The 26,890-nt window shown below is 30.2% G+C and overlaps 2 protein-coding genes across 3 annotated transcripts in view; one reads left to right on the top strand and one right to left on the bottom strand.

The window, feature by feature from the left end:
* faf (ubiquitin carboxyl-terminal hydrolase-like faf) overlaps positions 1-9,752 on the bottom strand; it is a 200,074-nt gene extending 190,322 nt beyond the window's left edge. For both annotated transcript variants that reach the window (XM_067287046.1, XM_067287048.1), the window contains exon 1: positions 9,597-9,752. The gene's annotated coding sequence lies outside the window, so the exon portion shown is untranslated. The remainder of the gene's footprint in view (positions 1-9,596) is intronic.
* An 11-nt stretch (positions 9,753-9,763) lies between these two features.
* Positions 9,764-26,890, top strand: part of LOC136989052 (propionyl-CoA carboxylase alpha chain, mitochondrial-like) — a 63,603-nt gene continuing 46,476 nt past the window's right edge. The window contains exon 1 of the mRNA XM_067287137.1: positions 9,764-9,845. Within this exon, the coding sequence (XP_067143238.1) occupies positions 9,786-9,845 (60 nt within the window). The 5' untranslated portion in view covers positions 9,764-9,785. The remainder of the gene's footprint in view (positions 9,846-26,890) is intronic.

The raw sequence follows: 26,890 nt of genomic DNA, 5'->3' as shown, positions 1-26,890 counted from the left end.
ATTTAGCTGGCAGCACTGGCACTTTTGTGTGGTGTTTTTCTGAGGACTGTGTGTAGGGACGTGTGTCGTGCTGAATCGAAATCCGTTTCCATCAGGGACATTAATTTTGGATCTGTGAATTTTATACTTGTAACAGATCGTGCTGTAGTTGTTGTACTGTTTGCAATGGCAACTAAACATAAATGCATTGTTCTCAGTGTTTCCAATAAACTTAAAATAATAGATAAGTTGAAGTGTGGTACTAGTGGATCAAGCTTAGCTCGGAAATATGGAGTTGGAAATGCCACAATATCGGACATTAAAAAGAACAGTGATGCCATTAAAAAATTTTCATTAGGCTTAAAATTGACAAAAATTCAATGCAAAGTGACACAAAATGAAGAAAAATTTCAACATGGGATAGGTTAATATATTTTTTCATACATAATCGGTTATCCAAACAACCCCAGTACCCATTTGATTCAGATAAACGATGCTCTACTGCACATACATACACAGTCATTGACAAGAAAGTTATGTATCAAACAGGAAGGATTGAAATCAAATGAAACTTTGTTAGTGCAAACATAATGATAGTGGTAATAAGTGATTATAATATCATATCATAATAAAATAATAAAGGCAAAGTTTCCTGTCAAATAACAATACAATTTAAATGAACTTTTAGTACCTTGTAAGACATCTTGTCTGGATACATACAGCAATATGGACAGGCATGGAAGCTTACAGATACTACATGCTATCCTGCAACAGAATTGCTCACAAATGTTGCAACTGCTATGCCAGATCCCTCACACCTATAGACAGCCAAAGCCCGTGTTCCTCTGGTATCACAAATGTGTGATAACTGACAAATGTGGAGAGTGGGCAGATCAAGAAAGGGTTGCAATGTAACTAAGACACTCCTGGAAAATCCTAGCTGTTTGCAATCCTACATAAAAGGCAACACAAATACTGTTGTGCTGTTAATGTTATTCATATCACCAATTGTCATATAAGATGACTTTTCAGATTGTCACACTAGCAGTGGGGGAAATGTGCTGCTCAACAGCAAAGGCAGGGACTGAAGTACTTGCCAGGGTTTAAGGAGAAACCAAACTTTGTACTGTACATTACTAATTGTTTATTTTGTTCATTACATTTAGTTTGGGATTTGTTTGTTTTGGCCAATTTCTTCCCATTCTTAATCATAAAACAAACACTGCTAGAATAAAAAACTCATCTTACCATTGGCAGTTTGGCTATCTGGAGATCACCATTGGTCATATGGTGACAAAAGCTCTTCCGAAAGAAACCAGAAGCCAGAAAATAGCAAATACAAAGTTAAAAGGGAAATTACTTGTCTTGAATAGATTTAATGAAATAGTCTGACTTCTAGAGCCAGCAGAGAAAATGAAAACATGCAAACAAGATAGCATAAAAACATGTAAATGAAGTGACTGTGACATCACTATACTAATAGGTATAAGTAGATGGATGTGAAGTGAAGAAGCTGAGAAGAGGGTTTTGCTAGTGTTGTTAGGTGCATAAAAATACTTGATATTAATTAAGATTGTTTATTTGGAATTGCTCTTATATAGGCTTTATATTTTTTTTCTAATTTCAAACTAATTTGTATCATTATTTGACTTAATTTTAGCATTGATTACTAATTCATTAATTAATTACTGTATTTATTTATTTACTGCTAACATAACACACCATTGTTATAAACTTTTAAATAGACTATTGAATTAACAGTTTTGCTTATTATCCTTATACACTTAGTATTTTTCTTACAATTATTTTTGGTCATTTGCACCAAGAGGTCAGTTCCCTCTCACAGATACTGTGGTAAGGTTTGGGAGGTCTTCACAGAAAAAACCAAACTTTACAAGTACTTTTCCATACTCTAACATGATGACATCCATTCCCAAATATAACTGGAATTCACTGCTAAAAACAACACACACTGACAGTCAATTAATATAATCTTTAAAATAAGAAGTAAAACAACTACAGTGCCTGTGACCAGTGTGCTTCTTCTCCAAGGAAATCAGAGGACTTCACAAACTTTTTCAAACCTAGTCTGGTTGTTCTTCAGGTGTAATGGAATTCTGTATTCTAAATTTAAATTTCCCATTGAAGTTGACCGTTGTTTTAGAAAAAAATTTTATTTTAACTCTTTTCGGTGTTTATCCTTTCTATAATCTTTATTACCATCAAATAAATCCTCACACAATTGCCCATGTAAACAGTCTCATCACCCATTACTTATTTAAATGTCCATGGACAATTAAATGAAATGTTTTTCTTTTAGTACCTTAGTACTGTAAAAGCTAGTTTCTATTATAAGATTTCATCCAGCAAAGAATTTCTATATAGATTGTCTAGCAACAACCCATTCACTGATGGTGAAATCACAGAACAGAATAAGTAAACCTCATTCCTACTTTGACAGATATGAACGCTTACACACACACATTATTGACTAGTAGCCAATGGGAAACATTTTCTATTCAAAAGTTACAGCAGCTTGCAACAAAAACTTTGAGCTGGTAGAAAAAAGTTTTTATAAGATTGACCTTGGAGAGAATATCACAATGAAATTAAAAAATAATATACAAACAAAAATTTCAGAAAAATTAGATATTATTGGTAATTCTAATCTTGTCTATTATTGAACAGAATACTCACAGCAGAAAACATACAGTGTGATCAAGTATCCATTTCACTGTTCTGTAATGAACATGATTGAAACGGATGAAACTTTCATGTAATCACCTAGTTCTCACTTAATTACACATGGGCAATTAAATGAAACTTTTTGTAATAAAAACTGCATTCAAAAAGTGGTGCTTCATGCAGACTATATCATGTTGGCCTGTGATGATTAGGTGAGGCTTTAGTTACAAATGTCCAGTACTATAAACAGTCAGCAGTCAAACAGGATAGCTGGCTGATTCTGGACATTGTAGTAGGCCTCATACTACTAGTTTAAGGTTAGCAGCTGCAGGGTTTAGTAACAAACCCACTGCTGCACACAGTGCTTTGTCATAATACATGGTGCTCCCACTAAGGCTAAATCATTGTTATGATTTATCCAAATCAATCTCTAACATTACAGAATGGCTTCTGCAGTATTTGAGCCTCCACGTAATAATGAAGAGCATTGACATAGTCCCGATACAGGAGCCCTGAGTAATCAGGAATTAAGTTAGGGTCTAATGTAATGGTACTGTTTATATATCACTCACCAAAATATCACCAGTTCATGACACAAAAAAAGAAAACTACTTAGAAATGTTTTCGTCTATATAAAATAGACATCGTCAGGTCCCAAAAATATTGAATCAATGGCTAGTAAAATAGAAGAACACTTTTTCGCAAGATCGGATTGATTACATAATTTGAATATGTTGCATCAAAATTTATGTCATGTTTGGAACATAATTTTAAAATGGTGATGGTTTGGTGAGTGATATATTTACAATAACCCAGTTTTTGAAATATATTGAAGATGGCTTTGCTGGTATTTTTTATTACCACTCATCCAACAAGGATATGATTACTTGCATTTTTGTTAGTAAACAAATTTAAATGTTCCCTAACTCAGATATCCAGAGAAGAGACATAGTTCTTGTCAAATCTAATTTTTTTGTTTTTTGATGATTAAATACGCACCGGTAACAGGCTTTTAAAGATACGTAATTGACTATCTTCCAGTGTTGAGTAAAGGGAAGTTACTTAATGCCTGTGTATGTGACATCTCACTAAGATATAAAATTATTAAATACAAACTGGATTTGAAGGAAATGTAAATACAAACAATGATGACAATTAAATAAATAAATATCAATAAAATGAAGGAGTTATTAAATGATAATCATCATTGATTGTATTAATCACTAATTACAATTTGTTTACTTTGTACAGATTGATTCAACTTTCGTATATTTTTTCTTAATTTTCTATTACTGTTTATTTTTTTAATATTTATTTATTTATTATTGTATTTACCTTTCCTTCAAACCTAGTTTACATATAATTTTGTTTTAACACCTTGTAGGTAACATTTCTTAACATATAGCTATCCAATTACTTTGCATTTTTGTGTTCCATTCAAATTTTTGTTTGCTACTAGATTAAGGCATAGTTTGGTGTTTTTATTATTGACAACATCCAGTATTTAAAGTGTGGTTTACTTGTGCAAGACTAGAAAAATCTCTTTTGTACCTGGATAAATGTTAAACTGAACATATTGCATATTTTCCTTTTGACAGGAAACTAGAATGGTAAGATTTTGTCTGGTAGGACTCTGCAGTAACCATTTATAAAATCTTATATCTATCAAGAAGCATATGAAATCTTAGTCATTCTTTAATCATCAGGAAATCTGTCAATATATCATCATTTTACATGGTAATGCCATATTTAGTACCTTGATTACACCTTAATTGCAATTTGGCACTTTAGTTAATTATTTGACATTTTTTTAATGATGATGATACTTTTAATTACAGAAAAATCTGAAAAAGAAATGGACTAAAGCAGAATATGAACCCACAACTCTCACATATCAACTTAAATATATTACCAGCTATGTCTTTCAACTACTTAAATTGTAAGTTGAGTTTTTATAAGTTTTTATAATTTAATTGAGTTTTTATAAGTCTTTTCTTAAGACTTAAAAAATCTGATTATATCTTAATTGAGTTTTATATCTTTAATAAACTGCTAAACATATGTCATTGTATATTGCAATCTAGTGAAATTATGTAGTCAAAATGAGTTGGTTGAGTTAGTGTAGAAATAAATGAATATAATAGTAACATTTTTATCCTGTAAAACATTTTTACTATATTATTAATTCAATGGAGGTACTTGAGGACACACATCATCTTCTATTCTACAATTACAAGCTTCTTCATAAAAAATGTCTGTATATCAATTTCTCTAAAATTATGTTTAATTTATCCTATTTCTTTTTATTGCTTGTAATGCAATAAATACTTTACAATTTTTATTGTGTTTCTTATTATAATTTATATTTGTATTTTACTTTTAAGAGGTTTGTTAACAGGGGCAGTAATTGTGTGCTTACAAAGCATTACCTATAATAATGATTTAAATAAATAAAATAATTAACTTTTTAGTTTCAATTTTCAAACTAAAAACATTGTAATTTTTCTGCACAGAAATGCAAAATTGAATGCAAAAAAGCAGAAAAAGTTTATGCCACATTAAATATAAATAGCAAAATAAAAAAGAATTTCAATCTTAGTTTTCAAGCTCACTATACCCAATAAATCAGTGATGGCAAAATGCAAGAGATACATCTACAATCAATAAATATTTTTTTATATAAAAATAAATTCAAATTGTCTCAGTAACTTACCATTGCAACTTACATCATACATCTCACCATCGCAAAGGAGATATATACTTGATCTTACACACCTTATGTGCTATAATTCATTTTTTAGCTTTGGAAATAAAAATAAATGTTTTGTATTTATAATAAGTAAGGGAGACATATTTTTATTCAGCAATAATCAGAAAATCAAAAGTTCTCAGATCAATACAAAAAATTTTCAGTCAGACATATTCTACTTAAGACAAAATGAGAAAGTTTCAGTTTTGTTTTTTTATATAAAGAATTTCAAATTTATTCTTAGCATTGTCTAAAAAGTGGTCATATTCATTGTTAGATTCTGTAATTGATAGCTTATACATAAGGATACAGATTAAAATTCCATCCCAAATTGGTCCTTTCTTAAATATTTTAAATAAATTTTAAAAAATTTGAGCATTAGCCTAACACTACAGTGAAAAGATTAATTCTTTGCTAAATTATTTTAATCATTATTCTAAATTATGTAATTAAAAAATATTACTGAATATTAATTTCAGAATTAATTATCCGTATGTATGATTGATCAATCTCATCGATATATTTTAAAATACACATTTTGCTTTCTTTAAAAAATATTTTATTCTTAATAATTAAACATATCATTGTATTTTATCATAACATTAAAAACTATTAGAAGATTATCATATTCATTTTTTTTCACATAGTTTTATACTATTCTTTCAATTATTAATTTTAAATTGTTTCATAAAACTAACAGACAAAGAAAATACTTTAACTAAAGGGAGGAAAAAATTTATAAAATATGATGATTTCTTTTAAAGGCATATTTTCATTGCTTGATTATCATAATCTATGTGTAATTTGTTCTCCAAAACTGCAAAATATAATTATGTTTGAAGTTGAACATTTGCAAGTAACTTATAATTTATTTATATATGATCAAGTATAAACATATATCAACAATACTAATAAATAAATTTAATTATGATAAAGTCTGAATTTATTAATAAACAAATATGTCAAGTTCCTAATTATAATAAAAAATAAAATAGAAATTTGTATGGATTATAATTTATGATGATATTTTAATTCTAATTAATAACTATAACTAAAAGGTAATTATAATTATAAATCAATATTTGACAATTTCTAGTTACAAGTTTTATCATAAATATGATAATGAATATCAGTTAATTATAGATCAAACAAATAGCAAACATTTTTTTTTATAAACTTCTATTATTGTAATAGTTTATGATTAGTTTTGTCTTGAATTTAATAATTAAAATAAATTTATTACCATCTGATCTATAAAGGTGAAAGAATCTGTCCAACTATATCATGCTTAGTGTTTAGAGGTAATGGTGCATAGTCCTATTGATTCACCACCTATTGTCATGAGAAATAATTGTAAGGTAGCACTAATTCCCTTGCTATCTTTATCCCAAGGATTATCTTTAGTACTTTGAAAGTAAACTGAGCAGGACTAAACTGAACAGAAGTGGAAATTGAAGAAAAAACTACAGATCTGTCAAGATGTAAATCTGTATTGCACCATAAAAATCAGAAGTTGTACCATCCAACTGACATAATTTCCATCTGATATACATGATATGAAAAGGTGTGAAACTTGATACTATAATGTAATTTAAAATACCAAACTAAATTCAGGAAACCAAATATAATAATAATAATAATAATGTCAATGATAAACATTATAATTTACTTTAAAAAAATTAATCATGAAGCTAGATTTAAGCTTACATTTTTATTAGAAAAGTAAAACTTACCATTTAAGTCATCTGATCACAGACTTTACTAGATTTATATCTTTTTTAAAAAATGATTCTAAAAATAATATAATAAATAGAAAGGTACTGAAATGTTTAATTATTATATCTTTCAGTAAAAGTAAGTATCAATTTAATATAATTATTCACCAGAGATTTATTACAATTTTTGGTTGTCTATTAGAATTTTAATTTGAAATACCAAATTAGTCATTTCTAATTATCTAATAGATACTAATATATATATAAACATATTCATATAAACTTTTATGTTAATGTTCATGTTAATTATAAATTTCAAGTCTTCTTTAGAATTACATTAAAATTATCAAATTCATCTCATGATATATACTGGTATATATCTTTCTTTACCAGACATTTTGTTCTATATGTTTTCTCAATTTATTTTGCAAAAAAAGAATTTATATTCATACACAAACTTTTGATTATTATAAAAATCTATAATACTTATATAACTGTATACATCTGATTTTGCACTTGTTATCTGCCTTTTTTATAATTATTTTATTTTAAAATTTGAAAATATAAATAAAAACAGAATTATCACTGTACATTTAAAAATATAATTTGAAACTGCATAATGAAAAATTTATTGAAAAAATAAAAAGGATATAGAAATTTAAACATAAATTTTGGCATGAAAAAATTTATTTGTTATATATACACAAAATAAATGTATGGCATAAAATTAATTTTCCATAATGTTACAAAGATAAAAACAGGACTAACATGAATAGATTTGAAAAAAGATAAATTAATATATAGATAAGTAGATTAAATCATTGATTTTTCCGTATCATTATTTTAATAGAAGATTAGTTTAATTATCCTCTTGAAATAAATTATAACAGTAAGAATTGTTATAGAATTCTTGTATTATACACCAATACACAAACTGTATCCAAATTATGCAGCTGTACACACTAGGTAATTAAACAGGTTACTTATAGTAGTAATGCCTATATTACATTGTAATTTTTTAAGACTTAGTTACAAATCTTTAAAAAAATATATCTACATTTCTTTTGAATATAGCATAAGAAAGAATATAATACACCAACCTTTATTTTCATAAGTTGGTATATTTATTACACATATTTCTTACGTTTGGAAAACATTGAAAGAATACTTGAAAACAAATTTGAAATTCAGATGGTAAACTATATAGCCTAACACTTAAAACAGTATTATATTATGAGATCTTGATTCATTTTCAAGAAATATATTTGATTTCATATTAATCATCCATGAATGACAAGTTTTCCATGACAGCTAAAGAACTGGATGGAAAAATAAATATATTTTTTTATGAAAATTTTTATTATTATTTCAGCAAATTATTATCTCTTACTCAACTGAGAAGATATATAAATAATATTTATAAATTAAAACTAAAAATTATAAATGCAATTAAATGAATTGTCATTCATTATTTCTTTCCTTGTCAGACAATTTTTTTCTTGTTTGTTTATTTAAAAAAAATATATATATTCTTAATTCTTGACTTCCAATGTTTTATTTTTATTTAAAATAAGATTAACTTTGGGAAATTGCCAATCCTCTTACAGTAAAGAAAAATGTTTGTGAAATTACATAAAAATCAAAATTTCTAACTACGAATAAATTCTCAATAAATATGTTTCTAAATATATAAATAATAAATTAAATAGGTCTATACAAAGTATTATTTATTTATTTATTATTGCTTTAACTTAAAAGTCAAAGATTTATCAAATTTAGTTATTTATCAATGCATTCTTCTTTTCTGTCACAATCAGCTGAAGTCGGTATAAACATTAATTAATTTAACAAATACAGTGTGTGTGTGTTGTATATATATGTTACATTTTAACCAAACAATACTATTAATTAATTACACAATTAGAGTCATATTCCTCTAACAACAGCTAATCAAAGACTTAAAACACACAAAATCTATTTGCATACTTTTAATTGCTCTTTTTTCCAATAAATAATGGTGATATTTAAACAAATCGATGAATACATTTTTATGTTAGGTATTCAGGTAACAAAATGGCTTTGAACGTCTTATTGTCTATTATATATTATACTTCGGGTTCAAGTTACTTTATAACGATACGTAAATACATAAATATGAAGTAAAAGCAATCGTAAAGATTGCTCAATTGTTTGAGAATCATTTTCAATTACACAAATGACATCATAAATAAATACGTCACATTTTATCTCATAAGAGAACATTGTGTCAGAACACTAATGATTTCGAATAATAAACAAATTCCATAAATAATTATCATCATTAAAACTCAGATCATTCGAATCTCCGCTATGAGAAAGAAAACTTATTGATAATTTAGGCCTATAGAAGTAATCATTCAATACTGGAGAGTAATGTAATTTATTCTACAGAGAAATTCCATATATATATAACGAAATGAATACATTACCTAAAGACTTTATTAAAGATTATCCCAATAACAGTATTAATTAGAATAGCTATAATACATTAAATAAGATTTTCGTTTTAAAACCAAACACAACCGCTCCATTACATTCCTTCTCCGCTAGTTAATCTAAATCTCGCATAATCTCGACTCATAGTTCTACACGAGATGAGAACGAGAACTCCAGTCAAAATGGCTGCCGCCATGAGAGGAATGTTTATATTGGATAGAAAATGCCTTTTTTTAATTAAGGTAATTTTCTTACGCTAATAAAATACGATTCGTTTGTAATTTACCTCGGTTATTTTTCTCCACTTATAAATAAATTTGCACCTCAGAATTATTGCGGAGTTAATGTATTAATATTTTTTTTTTTTTGCTTTCTGATCGATCCAAAAATAATCAAAATGAATTACATCGATAGATTCTATGCATATTGGATATATATTTCATAACAATAAAAAAATAATGTATAAATTATTACTTCTCTTAAATTTAAAAGCAGTCTACCGGGAAAAATCACGTGCACAAATTTAGTTAAAATTTCATACGTAATAATTTTTTTTATTTTTTTATTTTTAATTTCTCGATTTCGTTATTAAATAAAATAATAATGGAATTTTTAAAAAAATAAGAAATAATAATAATAATAATAAATTTGTTGCATTAGACTATAGATTCTATTGATAGAATAATAATAATAATAATCAATAGACATTTTAACGATTATGTAGTTTTATCATTTCGTCGTTTTTAAATTCCAAACGAAAAATTATTATTGTGTAATTTTAAATTTATTAAAATTATGCATAAATAATATTTTTATTGAAGACGTTGTATTATAATTTATAAACAGTTTGAATTTGATTACAGGAAAGTAGTCTGTTCGATTAATTTATTTAAACAGAGAAAAACATTTCAAAAATCGAGATTTATTCTGATTTAATGAAATGTCTTCAAAATTCACACTATTAGTTACTACAAATAATTATATTACCGAACCATTAAATCAAATAGCTTTATCTGTATCATCAGAAAAATAATATAAGAAACAATAAAATTACAAAGCAAGTTAGTGTTTATAATAAATTTTTCAATAAGTCAAAAATAGCAAAATTATAAAACCAGTAAGACCCCGCTTAACGCTGCCTCGATTAACGCTGATTCGATGTAACGCAGTCTGCCCGAAGCCTTAAAAAAAACGCTCAAAATTTACGCTGATTCAAATTATCGCAGCATTTCATTGGTTTGTATATAATACAATTATTCCAAACACAAGCCAATCAACAAAGGCTGGCAATTGGTAGTAGTGCTGTACTTTCCTTAAATCTATGTTTGGTGCAATTTTGGAAAAAATATATTATTGCAGGTTTCTGGTGAGAGCCTTACCAATAACTGAGACCTTCAACAACTGGCAGAACAAGGAATTCGTGTAGAACAGGAAAATAGTGATTCCGAAAATGAAGAACCAAATGAATTTCTCAACAGGTTTTCTTCTTAAAAGTTTCGTAATGATAACCGAAATCGTTGATCAAATTTAGCAAATGATCCTGATTTTGAAAGGAGTGCAAAAGCAAGACAAGGCATTTTGGATGCAATCTCTTGCTACCGACATTTGCTTAACAAAAAAAAAGAAAGCGACAAATGATCATTACTAGACGAATTCATCGCAAAAAACAAGAATTTCAGAAGAACCAGGACCTTCATCACAAAAAATGAACTTTACATTTACATTTCTGTGTGCATATGTTTATGCGTTATTTAACATATGCAAATTAATATAAAAATAACTTAAAATTAAAGAAAAAACTGTTTATTTTTGGTCGCGTATTCACTTTTCCCTATTTACTCTGTGTTAAAATGACCTTGTTTAATGCTGTTTTGTTTAGCGCTTTGTCATCTAAGAATGTATCCCCCGCATTAAGCAGGGTCTTACTGTACTTTATTCAGAGCACAAAATCAAAAATATGATCTTAAATTATTTTCAGGAAAAAATTCAGAGTTTGAAAGAATAAAACACAATCAGATTTTCACTTCATTACTATCATTCAAATATCCTAAAAAGATTAAGACGACAAGTACAAATTAATAACTATTACTAATATTTAAATGTAATTTAATAATTTTTCTAAGCTCTTAGGAATGATAAACCTAAAGAATTGATAGAAAAATGGTGGCAAACATAATTCTAAGAGAAGCAAAAGAGCTCTAATAAACCATTTCTGTTACTGTTTGTTATAAATATCAAATCTTATTAATCTTAATTGAGAATGTTTTTGACCCTCTTTAGGTTAGCTTCAGGCAATAACGGTTGTAAACTTTCAGAACAGCTGATATTGAACTCAAAGAGAACAAATATGTTCTTTGAAAAGACTGTTTTTTAAATTTAAAATGCACAAGCAAGCATATTTTGAAATACAAAATGTATAAAGGAAATTTTATCACTAAAACATGCAAAGATGAAAATAAAAATAAAACGTATGTGAAAGAAGGATATAACGATGTTATTGATAATATAACTCTAATAGCCTATTGGCTAAATGAGTAAAGTCCTTACTATCCAGAGCAGGTTTCTTATTATCTTTGAGTAATATGGTGTCATTAATTTTAATTATTGTTAGATATTTGGAAAGGCAATAAATATATATCTGCAAGTATCCTGATAGGAGAGCCTTCACGACACTCTTTGTATTGTGTGAGCAGTAATGCTCCCTAATTCTTTAGACATTGATCTTGTTGTGGAGCCTTTTGTGAAATTTCTCTCCCTTTTTGCTCAACTTCGGGGCATAAACTCTAGATTTAGAAAGTGCATTGACTCTATCAGAGCAGAGTGTGTTCATGACTACAACTAATCGTCTAACTCCTAAAGTGAATTTACCTTTCCTAGCATATGGTGCTACTAATGAGACCATGTTCTTGCCAATAACCATAAGCATGTTGTACTTATCCCTATTGACTTTCAACTTCTATTTGTTCTTATTATACATACTTGCCAACCTTTAGAATGGGAAATAGCTGAGATGTTGGTAGAAAAACACTGCTTTTTGAATAAAAATGCTGACAGTATAAAAGCAAAAAAATTCTTTATTAACATTGATATTGCACAATGCTTATATTAAATATCTTTAATAAACAAAATTTAATTTTATCTTTGCATATGATATTATGTAAAGCTATTGCCATAAACACTGTCAAGAGGATGACAATAGTTTTATACTCTTTGATATTTATTTAAAAAGTGTTTTTTCAAAAAATTGATAAAACCAATTAAAAAAAGATTTTTAATGGAATGGATATAAAAATGTAAGTTAAAATTCAGTTATAAAACATAGGACTAGTGAAACCTCATGTCTTTTTTCCAATATCCATATTAAATCGGAGACCAAGACTTTTTAAAAAACATAGCTATTAATGTCACATTTAAAAAAGGGATTTTACAGGACACATCATAAATCTACATCCAGATTCATTACATGTTCCATTCCATCTTGATGTGTCATGAGTCTTGATATCATATATGAATGCCTTTTGTTATATGCCTTTGTGCGATGTTTTGCATTGTTAATAATTTCTTTTGTTATAGTGTACTCATGACAGTTGCTATGTCAGTTTATTGACTTTCATTGCAGTTATTAAGGACAATGATTTTTTTTGGTTATGATTTATTTTCTATCTCTATCTTACTTTTCCTTATCATACTGAATATCTTTTCCTTTTGCTGATGTGTCAGCCATGGTTGATTTAACTACCAATGTAATGGCACTAATGTTGCCAGACTTAAAGATGCAATTTACTATATCTGCCATTTAAAATTATCATATTTGAACTAAAATTCTCATACATATATAAAAATACATACATATATACATACATATGTAAAATACCAACATACATATATAAAAATATCAATCTTGGTTCTTTCTCAATTGAACAAATCTGAGAATGTCTTTCTGGTTTGCTTCAGTCATTCATAATAAAATACATACAATGTCTTTGGCATATACTATATATTGGTATAAGACTCATGTTTATTTGATAATATCAAATTCTATAAAATGCTGACAAAAGAGAAAACCTGCCTGTCCACTGACAGAGCATACAAAACACTGATGGTTGGTAACTATAATTATAAGCAGCACTGATAATACTATCTACTATACCTTTGGGGAAGCTATGATTCTGAGCAGTAATCCTAATCTGTTGGAGTTCAACAGTCCTTTCCATGTCATGGAGTAATGCATCTTTTAAATTTAAAAAATTCTTTTGAAAGAACAAATTTTTTATTCTTTTGAAAGAACAAGTATTCATTCTCTTTAAATTCAATATAGCTGTTTAGAAGTTCACAGCTGTTTAGAAGTTCACAGCTGTTTTTGGCTGAAGCTGACCTAAACAGGGTCAAAAACATTCCCAATTAAGATTAACAAGATTTGGCTTCAATAACAAGCAGTAACAGAACATACATTGATAATGGTACCAAGATTCAAAGACTATAATGCTCTAATAAACCAATACCAGTACAAAAAAAATGTGTTTAAATACTTTTAGGATAATTACCCATCTTTGGATATATAAGTGATACAAAAGATTCATTTTATTGTATAATGAATTTACTGTTATTGTGGAAACTGAATCAAATGAAAATAACTATTCTGCAGAGAAAATATATAACTTGTGTTAAATAAAATATTTAGAATTAACCATTTGGAAATAAAATACAAAATTCGAAATAAAAATAAGCAATATTTAAAATTAAATAAACAATATTTAGGATCTTAGAGAAAACTTAGAGATTTCTTAAGTGGAAACCAGAAATCCAAATGGTCTCCTTACATTTCTACAGTAGATCCATATGTCTTCTGTTATGTCAGTCATGATGCTGTAATTTTTCCAACTTCTCTGTTCATACATATAATTATTGTGCTGTTTTTAATTTTTTCCTGCAATAGACATTTTGTTAGCCTTCCTTTCCAGTCATTTTTATGGTCATTTAATCTTTGGTGTAAGGATTTTACTCAATCTCACTGTACTCGGTCTATTTTATCATATTTGATTAAAGGGACCATATCAATACATACATTACTACCAAGCAGTAGTGGTATATCAAGAGAATAGCATAGACAATTAAAAATTCATTAGCAGTTAAAATAAATCATTCTTCCAGATGATCAGGTATGATAAGGTTTAGAGTTGAACCTATGATCCCTTAACAGTATTGAGTATATTCCTGTTAAGGAGTTATGATAAGGTTAGAGACAAGAGTGATGTATATAAGATTCTTTTGATCAACAGTGATTAAACAGACTGAAACAAACACCTCTATCACAGGAGGCAGTGAACAGAAGTATAGTAATTAAATGGATATACAGAACTTGAAAAAATTAGGCCTTCATGACTACTACATCACAATGAAAGCCATCTTGATCTACTATAGAAATTTGAGGGGATCATCATAAACCATAGGGACTCAAACTTATGACTTCTGCTTGAAAATGGCTTACATCTAAAAGTTTTCTCTAAGATTTTAACTTCTGTTTATTTTTATTTCTAAATTTTGTATTTTACCTCCAAATTGTTAATTTTAGATAACTTGTATTTTATCTAATACAAGTTATATATTTTCTCTGCAGAATAGTTATTTCCATTTGTTTTGGTTACCATAGTAACAGTATATTCTATGTTCCAATTTTTAGATCAATTGTGTATCTGAAGATAGTTGCATATCCCAAAAGTAGTAATATATATTTTTGTATTAGTTTAGACATCATTAAAGCATCTTTTTTCTTTTAAGTTTTTGATGACTTATTGTTTTCTTGTAGAGAAAGAAAAATATTCACTTGTTTAATTACAAACAGAATTAGATTTACACTCATTAAAAAAAACGCATTAAAAAAAATCTCACGAAACTTCACGAATGGCTGTAAATAATAGTTTTCGCAACACAATTAAAAAATATTTTTTTTATGCGGTCAACAGGGACCGCATTAAAAAAGTCTCACATAGAAAATAACTCAAAACCGTACGAAATAGAATTTATTGACAACAGATGTCAGCACTTGACTGCATCGTCTGGTCTATCGTCTGTTTTACATATTTTTGTCCAGGTGGTGTTTTGTTGACTTAAAAAGTAAATTATTTCATTTTTCGCATATTCATGCAATAATATTAGTATAATAAGTGCATTTATGCTATAATAAGTTTATTTAGCTATAATAAGTCAACGTAAGACATGACGAATCGCACGAGACTAGTCGCCAACTATACCGCACAAATTAAAAATTCGCATTAAAAAAATCGCACAAATAAAAATCGCACATAAAAAGAGCGCATAAAAACAGGTTTGACTGTATTCACTTGTTTAATTACAAACAGAATTAGATTTACACTCATTAAACTGGTTAATAGAGTAATAATAAAAGAACCAACCATTTAAATTAGCCAAAAATTATTTTTTTTTACTAGTACTTTCAACCTAAATGTAGATCATCATTAAATCTACTTAACTAAGATCAGTGCTCTTTTCCTAAATGCATTACTGCTGATATGCTTACTGTATCTGGTAACTTTTTTTTTCCATTTTTGACTTTATGCCCTGTGAGCACTAAGGCGGTCATTTTTCAAGCCCATTGTGGGTTCGATCAGGCCCACACTGGGATAGTTGGTTGATGAGGGATGGCACTCAGCATATCCAAGACAGACAATGCCAAAAAATTTCTGCTGTTTTTTCTGACCTTCCAGATTTGATTTCAGGTCTCCAGAATCGTAGGACACCTTAACTGCCTTGGCCATAAATGGCAATGAAAGTTCTGTTTTAGGAATAATGTAACAATAGCTAAAAACCAGTGTTTAACACTACTAATTATTTATTTTTTTTTTATATAAATGTGCACATTTATATCGTAGCATTTATAATATTTGCCAAATTTTTTATACAGTATATCTCTCCACACTTTCTTCCCTATTTCTTGTTTTGGATTTAGTGTCAGTTGCTAAATAGTGTTCCTTTTAGTAACACTAGAAAGCCACCTATCTTCCAAAACTTCCTTCTTCACAATGCTGATGTTTTTTCAGTAACTACTTCACTACACCTTCTTTGTCATGGTTTGTCTTCCACATTCTTTTACAATGGAATACAAAGAAGGATCTCCATAAACAGCATCCAGGCACTGTAATCTCTGATGTACTTTTTCTGTCCTTTGTTAAAAATTTAATTATAACTTGACACTCAATTTCAAGCATTTTCAATTTGCTTTGACTACGCATGTTAAGTCAATGATATTCTAATAATGAATTAACAGATTTTAGTGAAATTTTTATTTGAATTTATTACCAGATCAACCAATCAACCAATGGCAAAATGATACACCATTTACTATTTAAAAGTGGTCAAACCAGAAACTTTTGGATCTTACTACACAGATATGAATATGTTGGATCAAATTAGGAATTTAAATTATTTGAACAAATAGAACATTCCTAAATATTAAAAAATAATATTAAAATAATTAAAATAAGTGTCATTAAAAAATAAAATAAAGTAAATAAATACGTACATATAAAAAACTAGCAGGTAGGCCCTGCGTTGCTCGGGCAAAAGTAACGATAGCGAAGATTAAGATAATTATCTTAATCTTCGCTATTGTTACTTTTGCCTGAACGTTACGTTATGTTACGATATAGTCACACGTTACTTTTGCCTGATCGTTACGTTATAGTCACAAAAGAAAAAGAGTAATTTCATCAACGAACTAAGTATTTCTAAAGAAAGGTCAAATTTGAAAATTGAATGTTCTAATACAGTCAAACCTGTTTTTATGCGATCTTTTTTGTGCGATTTTTTTATGCGATTTTTTTTTGTGCGGTATAGTTGGCGACTAGTCTCGTGCGATTTGTCATGTCTCACATTGACTTATTATAGCTAAATAAACTTATTATAGCATAAATGAACTTATTATAGTAATATTATTGCATGAATATGCGAAAAATGAAATAATTTATTTTTTAAGTCAACAAAACACCACCTGGACAAAAATATGTAAAACAGACGATAGATGAGACAATGCAGTCAAGTGCTGACATCTGTTGTCAATAAATTCTATTTCGTACGGTTTTGAGTTATTTTCTATGTGAGACTTTTTTTATGCGGTCCCTATTGACCGCATAAAAACAGGTTTGACTGTATTGTTCAATTTTCACGACATGTTCTGATTATATCGTTTGGTTTTCATTGAATGTTCTAAAGAAGAAAGGTCGAGAAAAACCGAACTAATCTGTTTAAATTTGAAAATCGAATATGTTCTAACATATTACTTTTTTCTTTTTTTTTCTTTTTTCCAGCGCCCGTAAATCTTACACATCATTTTCTCTTGTTCTCCATTGTTACTTAACACTTCCATTGTTGACACTTCCATTGTTACTTAACACTTTGGTACTTAAATTTGGTACCCTAACTGTGTACCAAATTTCAACTCCTTTCAACTCCTAACCATTTTAGCAAAACTATTACTAGCGATATTATTACATTATAGTCAACCTTAACCATTTTCACAGAATGCAAGAATTGGGTCCCCCTGTTTCCAGACTAATTACAAAATTTTTAGATGGGTCTAAAAATATGTTCGATTTCCCGCAAAAACGAAAAAAACTGTATCTGCGTCTTGCACGTCGCTTTCTCTTAACAATTCCATTCTTACGTAACAATTCCATTGTTACGTAACACTTTTATTGTTGACAATTCCATTGTTATGTAACACTTCCATTGTTGACACTTTCATTGTTGACACTTCCATTGTTACTTAACACTTTCATTGTTGATGGAAGCCTTAATCCTGTCTCTCTCCCCTGTGGGGAGGAATTTCGAAAAATCCCTTCTTAGTGTGCGTTCTCGTGACGTATCCTGTGTACCAAATTCCAACTTTCAACTCCTAACCGTTTGGTCTCTGCACTGGTTATTATTATTATTATTATGTTGGGTTAAGTGAAATATACTCGGTTAACACCGGTGGCTGTGTACTATGCCGGACCAAAGTCAAGGCATAGTAACCAAAACAGAAATTAAAGAAGTGTATCAGTGTGTGTGTCTGTATTCAAGAATTTTCTCACAATATGACATGTATTCAATATAGTGGCCTTCTGTAGTGTGATGTATGTGTTTCTATTCAATTGTAATGTGCCCAGGCTTTTGTGTAGTGTGTGTGGTATGACACCTGTAGAGGAGAGAACAACAGGTACAATAAGCACCCTATCCATCCTCCACAGATGCCTTATTTCCTGGGCGAGTTCTGTGTACTTGCTAATTTTTTCAGTGCATGCGTTTTGTATATTGTGAGTGTTTGGAATGGATATGTCTATAATGTATGTGATTTTATTGTGTTTGTCAATGAGTGTGATGTCTGGTCTGTTGTGGTAAATTGTTTTATCTGTGATTATGGCTCTGTCGTAGTACATTTTGTGCGTGTTGTTTTCCAATACTGTCTGTGGAATGTATTTGTAGTATGGTTCGTGGATGTCTGCTAATTTGTGTTTCTTTGCAAGCTCTTGGTGTATTATATTTGCTACTTGGTTATGTCTGTGTAAATAATCTGTCTGTGCCAAGAGCTTGCAACCAGAGGTGATGTGTTGTATAGTTTCTGGCATGATGTGACATTTTCTGCATGTGTCATTTGTGAGTGTTGCATCTTTGAGTATGTGTTTTCTGTAGTTTTTAGTATTTATGACCTGATCCTGTATGGCAATCATGAATCCTTCCGTCTCCCCAAAGAGGCATCCCCGAGCTAACCAGCTGTTTGACGCAGTTTTGTCAACAAAATCCTGGGCCAGATCGTAAGGATGCCTGCCATGGAGTGCCTTTCGAGCCCACGATTGCTTAATGGTGTCTATGCTTTTTATATGTTGTGTTGTGTCCATATGATGTGAGTGTAAGTTTAATGGTGTGTTATTTGAGTCTGCTAGAGTTACTGCTTTATGTAATTGTGATGTTTCTTGTTTTTTGTAGAAAAACTCTCGCAGCGACTGTATTTGTTTGTAGTGAAGGTTAACTATGTCAATCAGGCCACGTCCGCCATCTTTACGTGGAAGGGTTAATCTTTCTGTGGCGGATTTAGGATGATGTTGTTTATGCTTAGTAAGTGTTGTTCTTGTTTTCCTTTGGAGTTGCTCAAGATCTGTGTGAGTCCAATGTATAACTCCAAAAGAATATGTGAGTACTGGGATGACATATGTGTTTATTGCTTTAACTGTGTGTTTTGCATTTAACTGTGTTCTGAGAATAGCATTTAACCTACTTTGGTATTCTTTAATTAATCTTTGCTTTATTTGTGTATGTTCTGTTAGTTTGGCCTGTTGGAATCCTAAATACTTGTAGAACTCGCCCTCTTCCATGGATTCAATAATGTCTCCATTTCCAAGTGCAAAATCTTCTTTCTTCAGGATTCCTTTTTCTATGTGAAGTGTTTTGCATTTATCTAGGCCAAATTCCATTTGTATGTCCTTGGTGTATGAATGTGTGATTTGTAGGAGTTGATGAAGTTGTTTTTGTGTGGATGCATAAAGTTTTATGTCATCCATGTACATGAGATGTGACAGTGTAAACTGTGTTGTTTTTTTGTGTCTGATATTGTAACCATATTGCGTGTTGTTTAACATGTTGGATAATGGGTTCAGGGCTAAGCAGAACCAGAGAGGACTCAAGGAATCTCCTTGAAAAATTCCTCGCCTAATAAAAATTTGGTTTGTTTGTATGGAAGTGTTACTAACCCTGAGATGTAGTGTTGTTCTCCAGTGCTGCATAGTGTTTTGGAAGAATGTAATGAGTGATGGATGTATTTTGTACATGTGTAGAATATGTAGCAGCCAACTGTGTGGAACACTGTCGAATGCTTTTCTGTAGTCTATATAAGCCATGTGTATGTTTCTGTGTTGTTTGTGTGCTTGCCGTAGAATGACTGAATCTATGAGTAACTGTTCTTTGCATCCCTTGTGATTTCTACGGCAACCTTTTTGTTGTTCTGTTAGAATGTCGTGTTCTTCAATGTGTTTGTATATTTTGTTTGCAATACAGGATGTCAATAATTTGTACAGTGTTGGGAGACATGTAATTGGTCTGTATTGTGTGGGGTCTGTGGTATTGTTGTTTTTAGGTTTCATGTAGGTGATGCCCTGAGTAAGAAAATTTGGCATGTCTTGTGGATTGATGATGATGTGTGTTAGATGTTTAGCTAGTTCCTGGTGCAGTGATGTAAACTTTTTGTACCAGAAATTGTGAATGTTGTCTACACCAGGTGTCTTCCAGTTGTGTGTTCTGTTAACAGTGTATTGGAAATCATGTATGTTTATTTCAACACAGGGCATAGTTGGTATGTTGTGCAAGCTTCTGTTCTCCTCCTCGATCCAGCCTGCATCAGCATTGTGCGTGACAGCACTGGACCAAAGAGAAGACCAATATGTTGTGAGTTCTTCTTCTGTTGGTGTGCCACTGTGCTGTGTATCAGTGTTTGCTTTGTTATTAATTTGTCTGTAAAAGAGTTTTTCATTGTTTGTAAATAATTTATTTTGTTGTTTTCGTAGTGTACATGTTTTGTATCGTTTGAGTCTACGTGCTTTGGCAGCAAGTTTTTGTTTTAGTGTATCAATGTATTCTGTAATGCGTGTGTTGTGATGTTCATGTTTTGTGTGTGTTTTTATTTTCTTGAAAATGTTTTTGAGCTGTTTCCTTAATTTGGGTGTTATGTTGTTTTTAGCGTATTGTGTCAGCTTGCCTAATTGCTGTCTAATGTCATTTATTTGTATTTCTATTCTTCTCTGCCAGGCAGGCTTGTGATAGAATTTTGTTTTCTGTGTGTTTGTCTGTGATTGTACTTTCAGCCCATGGTGTGTCACTACTGTGACTGCTCCAGCATAAACTAATGTATGAATGTCTGCGAGTGTAGAAATTGAATGAATGTAGTGTGGTAGTAAGTGAGTGTTTACGTAATTTAGTGTTTTTCCTACTTCCTTTGACGTGTTGATTTTTGGTATTCGTGGTCGTTGTGTGGGATCTGTGCCTGTATATTTAGTGAGTGTTTCCTGAAATATATGTGAGAGTGTATTAACTAAATCCATGTCTATGTTATCAGTGATGGATGAGGAAATGTCTGTAGTATCATTAGTGGTAATTGTTGTATGTGTGTTATTATCAATGCTTGTTGCTGGATTATCCTGACAGGTTACATGATCTTCATTAATGTTAGATGTTTCTGTCTGTTGATGTATTTGATCAGCAACCTGTTGTTTGATAAGTTCAAGTGTTGTTTGTGGAATAAGGTTGTTGTGTATAATTGTTCTTTTTTGATCAACAACCCTTTGTTCGGTGACAGTGAGGTGAGGATACTGTTGTGTGAATCTATGGTGTAGTTGTTGTCTGTATGCTGTCATGTTTGTTTCGAGTTTTGTGATGGTGTAGTAACTACGGATGATAAACTTGTTCATTTCTACTGTCCATTTCATCCGTTGGCGTGGTTTTCCAGCCTTTGTGGTCTGTGGATGCATTGCCACAGAAACACCAAGGCTGGGTTGGTTCCTCACATCTGTTGAGGGCATTGCAGTAGCCATGCTTGGGCCGGTGCTGCTTTCGCCACCGGTAACCAAGGGAGACTGTGGCCTATTTTTCGAACGTGAGCCTCTGCCTAACCCACGAACGCGGACCTTGTTAACCCGGGCGACGTCCGAGCCGGTATCACACTTTGATCTAGTTATTACCATAATAAATATCCTCACAGAATGTGAGTGTGGTCACTATTAGCTTCATTTCTCCCCATAGACCTTACTGGCATGGGTGTCCCTACCAGGAGCTTATGCTCCAGCCTGCATTGCCCTATGGATCAGTAAAATTACTGGGCTCTCCTACCACGACCAGGTGGTGACCACGGGAGAGTTATTATTATTATTATTATTATTATTATTATTATTATTATTATCATCATCATCATCAACTTGTCTCGATTATATACATAGATGAAAACAATATAAAAATGTTGTAGTTGTAAATGTCTCATTTCAATTGCTAAATGTGTCTGGACTGTAGACTGTATCTTTTATTTTCTTCAGTTGTTAAAATAATATGATTTCCACACTATCATTCATAGAAATTTGCTCACAAGGAGTACTACACCAATTCTAATGAACTTTGACACGAACTTAATGTTTGATATGATAATGCAGTCATCCAAATTGTTTTATTCTATGGGCGATAATGAGCAAGTTATGACTAATTGAATGTGGAACTACTACTACTGGAAGATAAGTAATACAGTAGTTCAGTCATGTGGCTCTAATCTGCTTAAGAGGAGCAACAAGAGGTCATTGCATGTTTGTTATCTATGCTGCGATATTGTATCACTCATTAAAATATCAATTGTTATTTGGAGAGAATGTAATTTAATATCAACCATGGTTAAATCTTTAAGTATCACAAATAGTTTTCACATTAGTCACATTATTGGGCTGCAATTTGAAAAAATTGTACACTTATAAATTCCTACTGTTGTCCATCTGTCTGGCTGATGGCTGTCTGTCCTTCCTTAGCCACAAGAATGAAGTTAGCTAGATGAAAGACGAGACCAGATATGGAAAGATTAGGAGCAGGAGCCCCGTTTAACTATATACAAACTTCTGATGCACACCAGAAGTCATGTTATTTTAATTTAAAAATTTTACCCTGAAAGGAGTTAGATGATTGGCATGACTCTATTGCTAACAGGAAAACTATCATGTACAGGGGCAAGATACTACTAATTTGAGGTGGAGAGCATATATTTTATATTAAATACATTTTAAAAATATGATTAAAAATTGCAGCCCAGCATTGTGTGATGTCACAATAAATAATTGCTTGAATTAATAATTATATCAATATCCTCATAAAAACTTACATCAATATTTTAATGAAACTTATAAATAGTTACATTAAATATTTTAATATAACTTGAGAAATGAAGTCTAACCAGTAAATGAAAGAAGCTTATTTTCAATGAGCTTATTTTATTTATTATCTCAGTTAGGACAGTAGCATCTAGTAGATGTTCAATAGTAATTATTTTTTGCAATTACATTAATAATAATATCCTTTGCTCAGGAAAGAGAGTAGTGCAAAAATAATAATGGCTTTCAATCCATAAATGGTGCACAGATAAGCACTTGCGACAGCAGGCACATTTTATAAATCTAGTTTGATTACAATCTACAGCATCACAGATAAGACTGTTGCTCTTTGTAAATGTGAAGCACACTTCCTTCAGACACTCCTCAAATCTTTCATAATTAAATTGTTTTTAATGTTTTTGGTCATTTTTTTGCTGTTTTTAAAGGTTTCAGGAGTGTCTGAATTTCCATATTTGCAGTTTCTATTTTTGTATGCTGAGGAATTTTTCTCTACCAGTCAGAAGCCCAGAACACCACAAGTAACAAAACATAGATTTAAAAATGTCAGCAGATAATTGAAAGTGAAATACAGATTGCAACTTGATAACCCACTGCATGCATTTCAATTATCATCCTTGTGTACTCCTTTTGCATTGAGGAATACCTCTAGGCTTGTAAGAATTTCTCTGGCAAGGTGTTTTTACTACTGATGAAAAGTAGTGTCAAGAGGCTTTATCAGACAAATACAGTTTTCTGGTACAATTTTTAAAGTAATTTCTGGCATCTTGACCAATAAATTTTGTATACGAATCCATACTTGTGTGTCATGAATATATTGCAACAAGGAAACTTTTCTTTAAGTTTGGATTATTTGTCTTTTCAAAAAGAAATCATTTAGAGACTTGCTCATTTTGCTTGATATGCTACAAGTGACAGTGATGTTAGAAGGTGTGAAAATATCAATCTCTGCTTGCACTTTTGGCCCAAAGCTTTCCCACGTTCTTGTAAGCATAATAAAACGTTGCCAACGGTATCACCAGCCCTATTAACAACATACTGTACAGTGTAGCTTTATGTTGCCTGATTTTTGGTGATTGAGCATACCCAAAAATTGATTTTTTTCACCTTTGAAGGTGTAAGTCCTTGTAGGCAGTATTTCACATTGGATACTATACTGATCAATGTTGAATATATGGTTGTCATCAAAGTTCTCTGATATGGATTTTATGTCATCCTGAAAGGCTTCTGCTACTTGCATAATATTATAGAGCGGTTGCGGCTGACATTTTCATCGCAAAAACGTGAACATTGGACGCTCAGCACTGCCTTTCTGTAAGCCTAGAAGTTTGACAATGGCATTTGGAACATTGAGTATGATTCCACTGACATTTCAAATGCCATTGTCAAACTTCTAGGCTTACAGGAAGGTGGCACTGAACGTCTGACGTTCATGTTTTTGCGACGAAAACATTGGCCGCAATCTCGCTATTCTCTGCTGATTGCAGTGCTAACTAGCCATGTTATTTTTTTGACTACCAATGTTATAGCAACTCTTAAAATGATGCAACCATGTATCACTATCCTTGAAGTTTAAGTTAGCAATGTTAGATCAATCTTGACTTGAGTTTCCATACTGACTTAACTTTAATAACAAAAATTTCCTCTCATTGTTTCCTTTTTTCCTTGTGTGAAAATGAAAATGAAAATGAAAACACACAAATATGTTGATGATGTTTGTTAGAAATGGACTTGAGTTTTGTATCAGTAAATATATTTTTTTTCTTTTCACTGGTTTTGGTACATTTGTGTGTTTTCATTCCATAATTAGTTTCTTGAAGAAGTAAATGTTGAAAATGATGTCATTTATATCTACCAAAAATCAACCATTCTATGAAAACTTAACTACAGAAACAGAAGTCTTATTTTAATACCCTTTTTAAGGATTAATAATTTCATTTAGACCATTTTTATTGCAATAGACATCTTTCAGGATAAGACATTTCAGGGTTGGTAAATATTTTTATTCTTTTACTGGTACTGGTCTTAAATTATAACAATATAATATATTATGTACTGTACTTGTAAAGTTTATAATATACTAGGTCTACACTACACTACACTACACTACAAAACTCAAGTCAACAATTTCATAACTTATGAAAGATGCTAACATAAAATGACTTTCTAATTATATTAGAAGAAATTAGTAAAGTCATATGCAGACATTGAACTATTAGTTTAATGTCCCATACATTAAAAATTTTCTTAAAAATCATACAAAATAGAATTTATCAAAGACTAGAAATGGATTTTAGTGATACACAGCTGGGTTTCATAAGCGGTATGGGAACAAGGGAGGCACTACGACCCTTAACATACTAATTCAGCAATAGAAGTTTAGAAGCTAGGCACTCTACAGCAAGGGTCTCCAACCTATAGACCCCAAAGCATATTTATCCAGCCCATATAGCTTATTTTCATGACATGTTTTATCATCATTCATTGTTTGAATTAGTTCAAAGCATATAAACTTTTGAAATGTCAACTAGAATTAATAGACCTTGCTGCAAGTAATTTTTATTAAAAAAAAAAAACTACTGTATTTAAAAAAGAGAGTTAAGTTAGTTTGGGGATATTTTCTATTTTTGCTTATCTTTGCAAACAAACCTTTTTGAAAATGAATTATATAAAATCAAAATATCAAACATCATTGTCCAACAAATATCTAAAAAAGTTTTTAATATTGAATGCCACAAATTTATTGTCAGTTTTGATGACATTCTTTCAAAAAAAGCAGTTGAAAATTTAACATTGATTTATATCTGTTGTTATTTAGAAATAAAAAACTTAATATTTGACTATATCTTTCATACATGGTCCCAGAATTGTCTTTTACCAGCTCACATGGCCCTTCTTAGAAAATGTTGAAGACTTCCGCTCTATAGGATATGCAGTTTTCATAGGATTGCAAAAGGTTACCTCTTTTTTATGTTTAAAGATAGATTAAGAGGCTAAAAAAATTATATACCTGTAATAAGAATTTTAATGTAGTCCTCTCATGATGCAACTTAATTATGGCTTTCAAATATAATATTGGAACTATCATTACTAATTAAGAACCAGATTTATATGTTACAAAAACCCATAAAATGTGTATGTAAATATGTTATGAAAATTCAAAAATATGCAGAAAAAAGCACAATATATTTCAGAAAAGAATTTATTTTTATTTTTAGTCAGTACATTTGGAGTAAGGTTTCCATATGTGCCATATTTCACTTCTCATTCTAAGCTTCCATAGCACAATTTTATTGCTAAAAACCTCAAAAATAGTTTGTTTGGCTTCTTATTTTTAAGAAAGTTTTCTCAAAAAAACACTTGACTACTACCATTTTCTACAAATA

Source organism: Centruroides vittatus, unplaced genomic scaffold (genome assembly GCF_030686945.1).
Source record: "Centruroides vittatus isolate TY-2023 unplaced genomic scaffold, ASM3068694v2 scaffold_435, whole genome shotgun sequence".
Taxonomy (NCBI): Eukaryota; Metazoa; Arthropoda; class Arachnida; order Scorpiones; family Buthidae; genus Centruroides; species Centruroides vittatus.
Note: the sequence above shows the minus strand (reverse complement) of the source record. Positions and strands in the feature narration are given on the sequence as shown.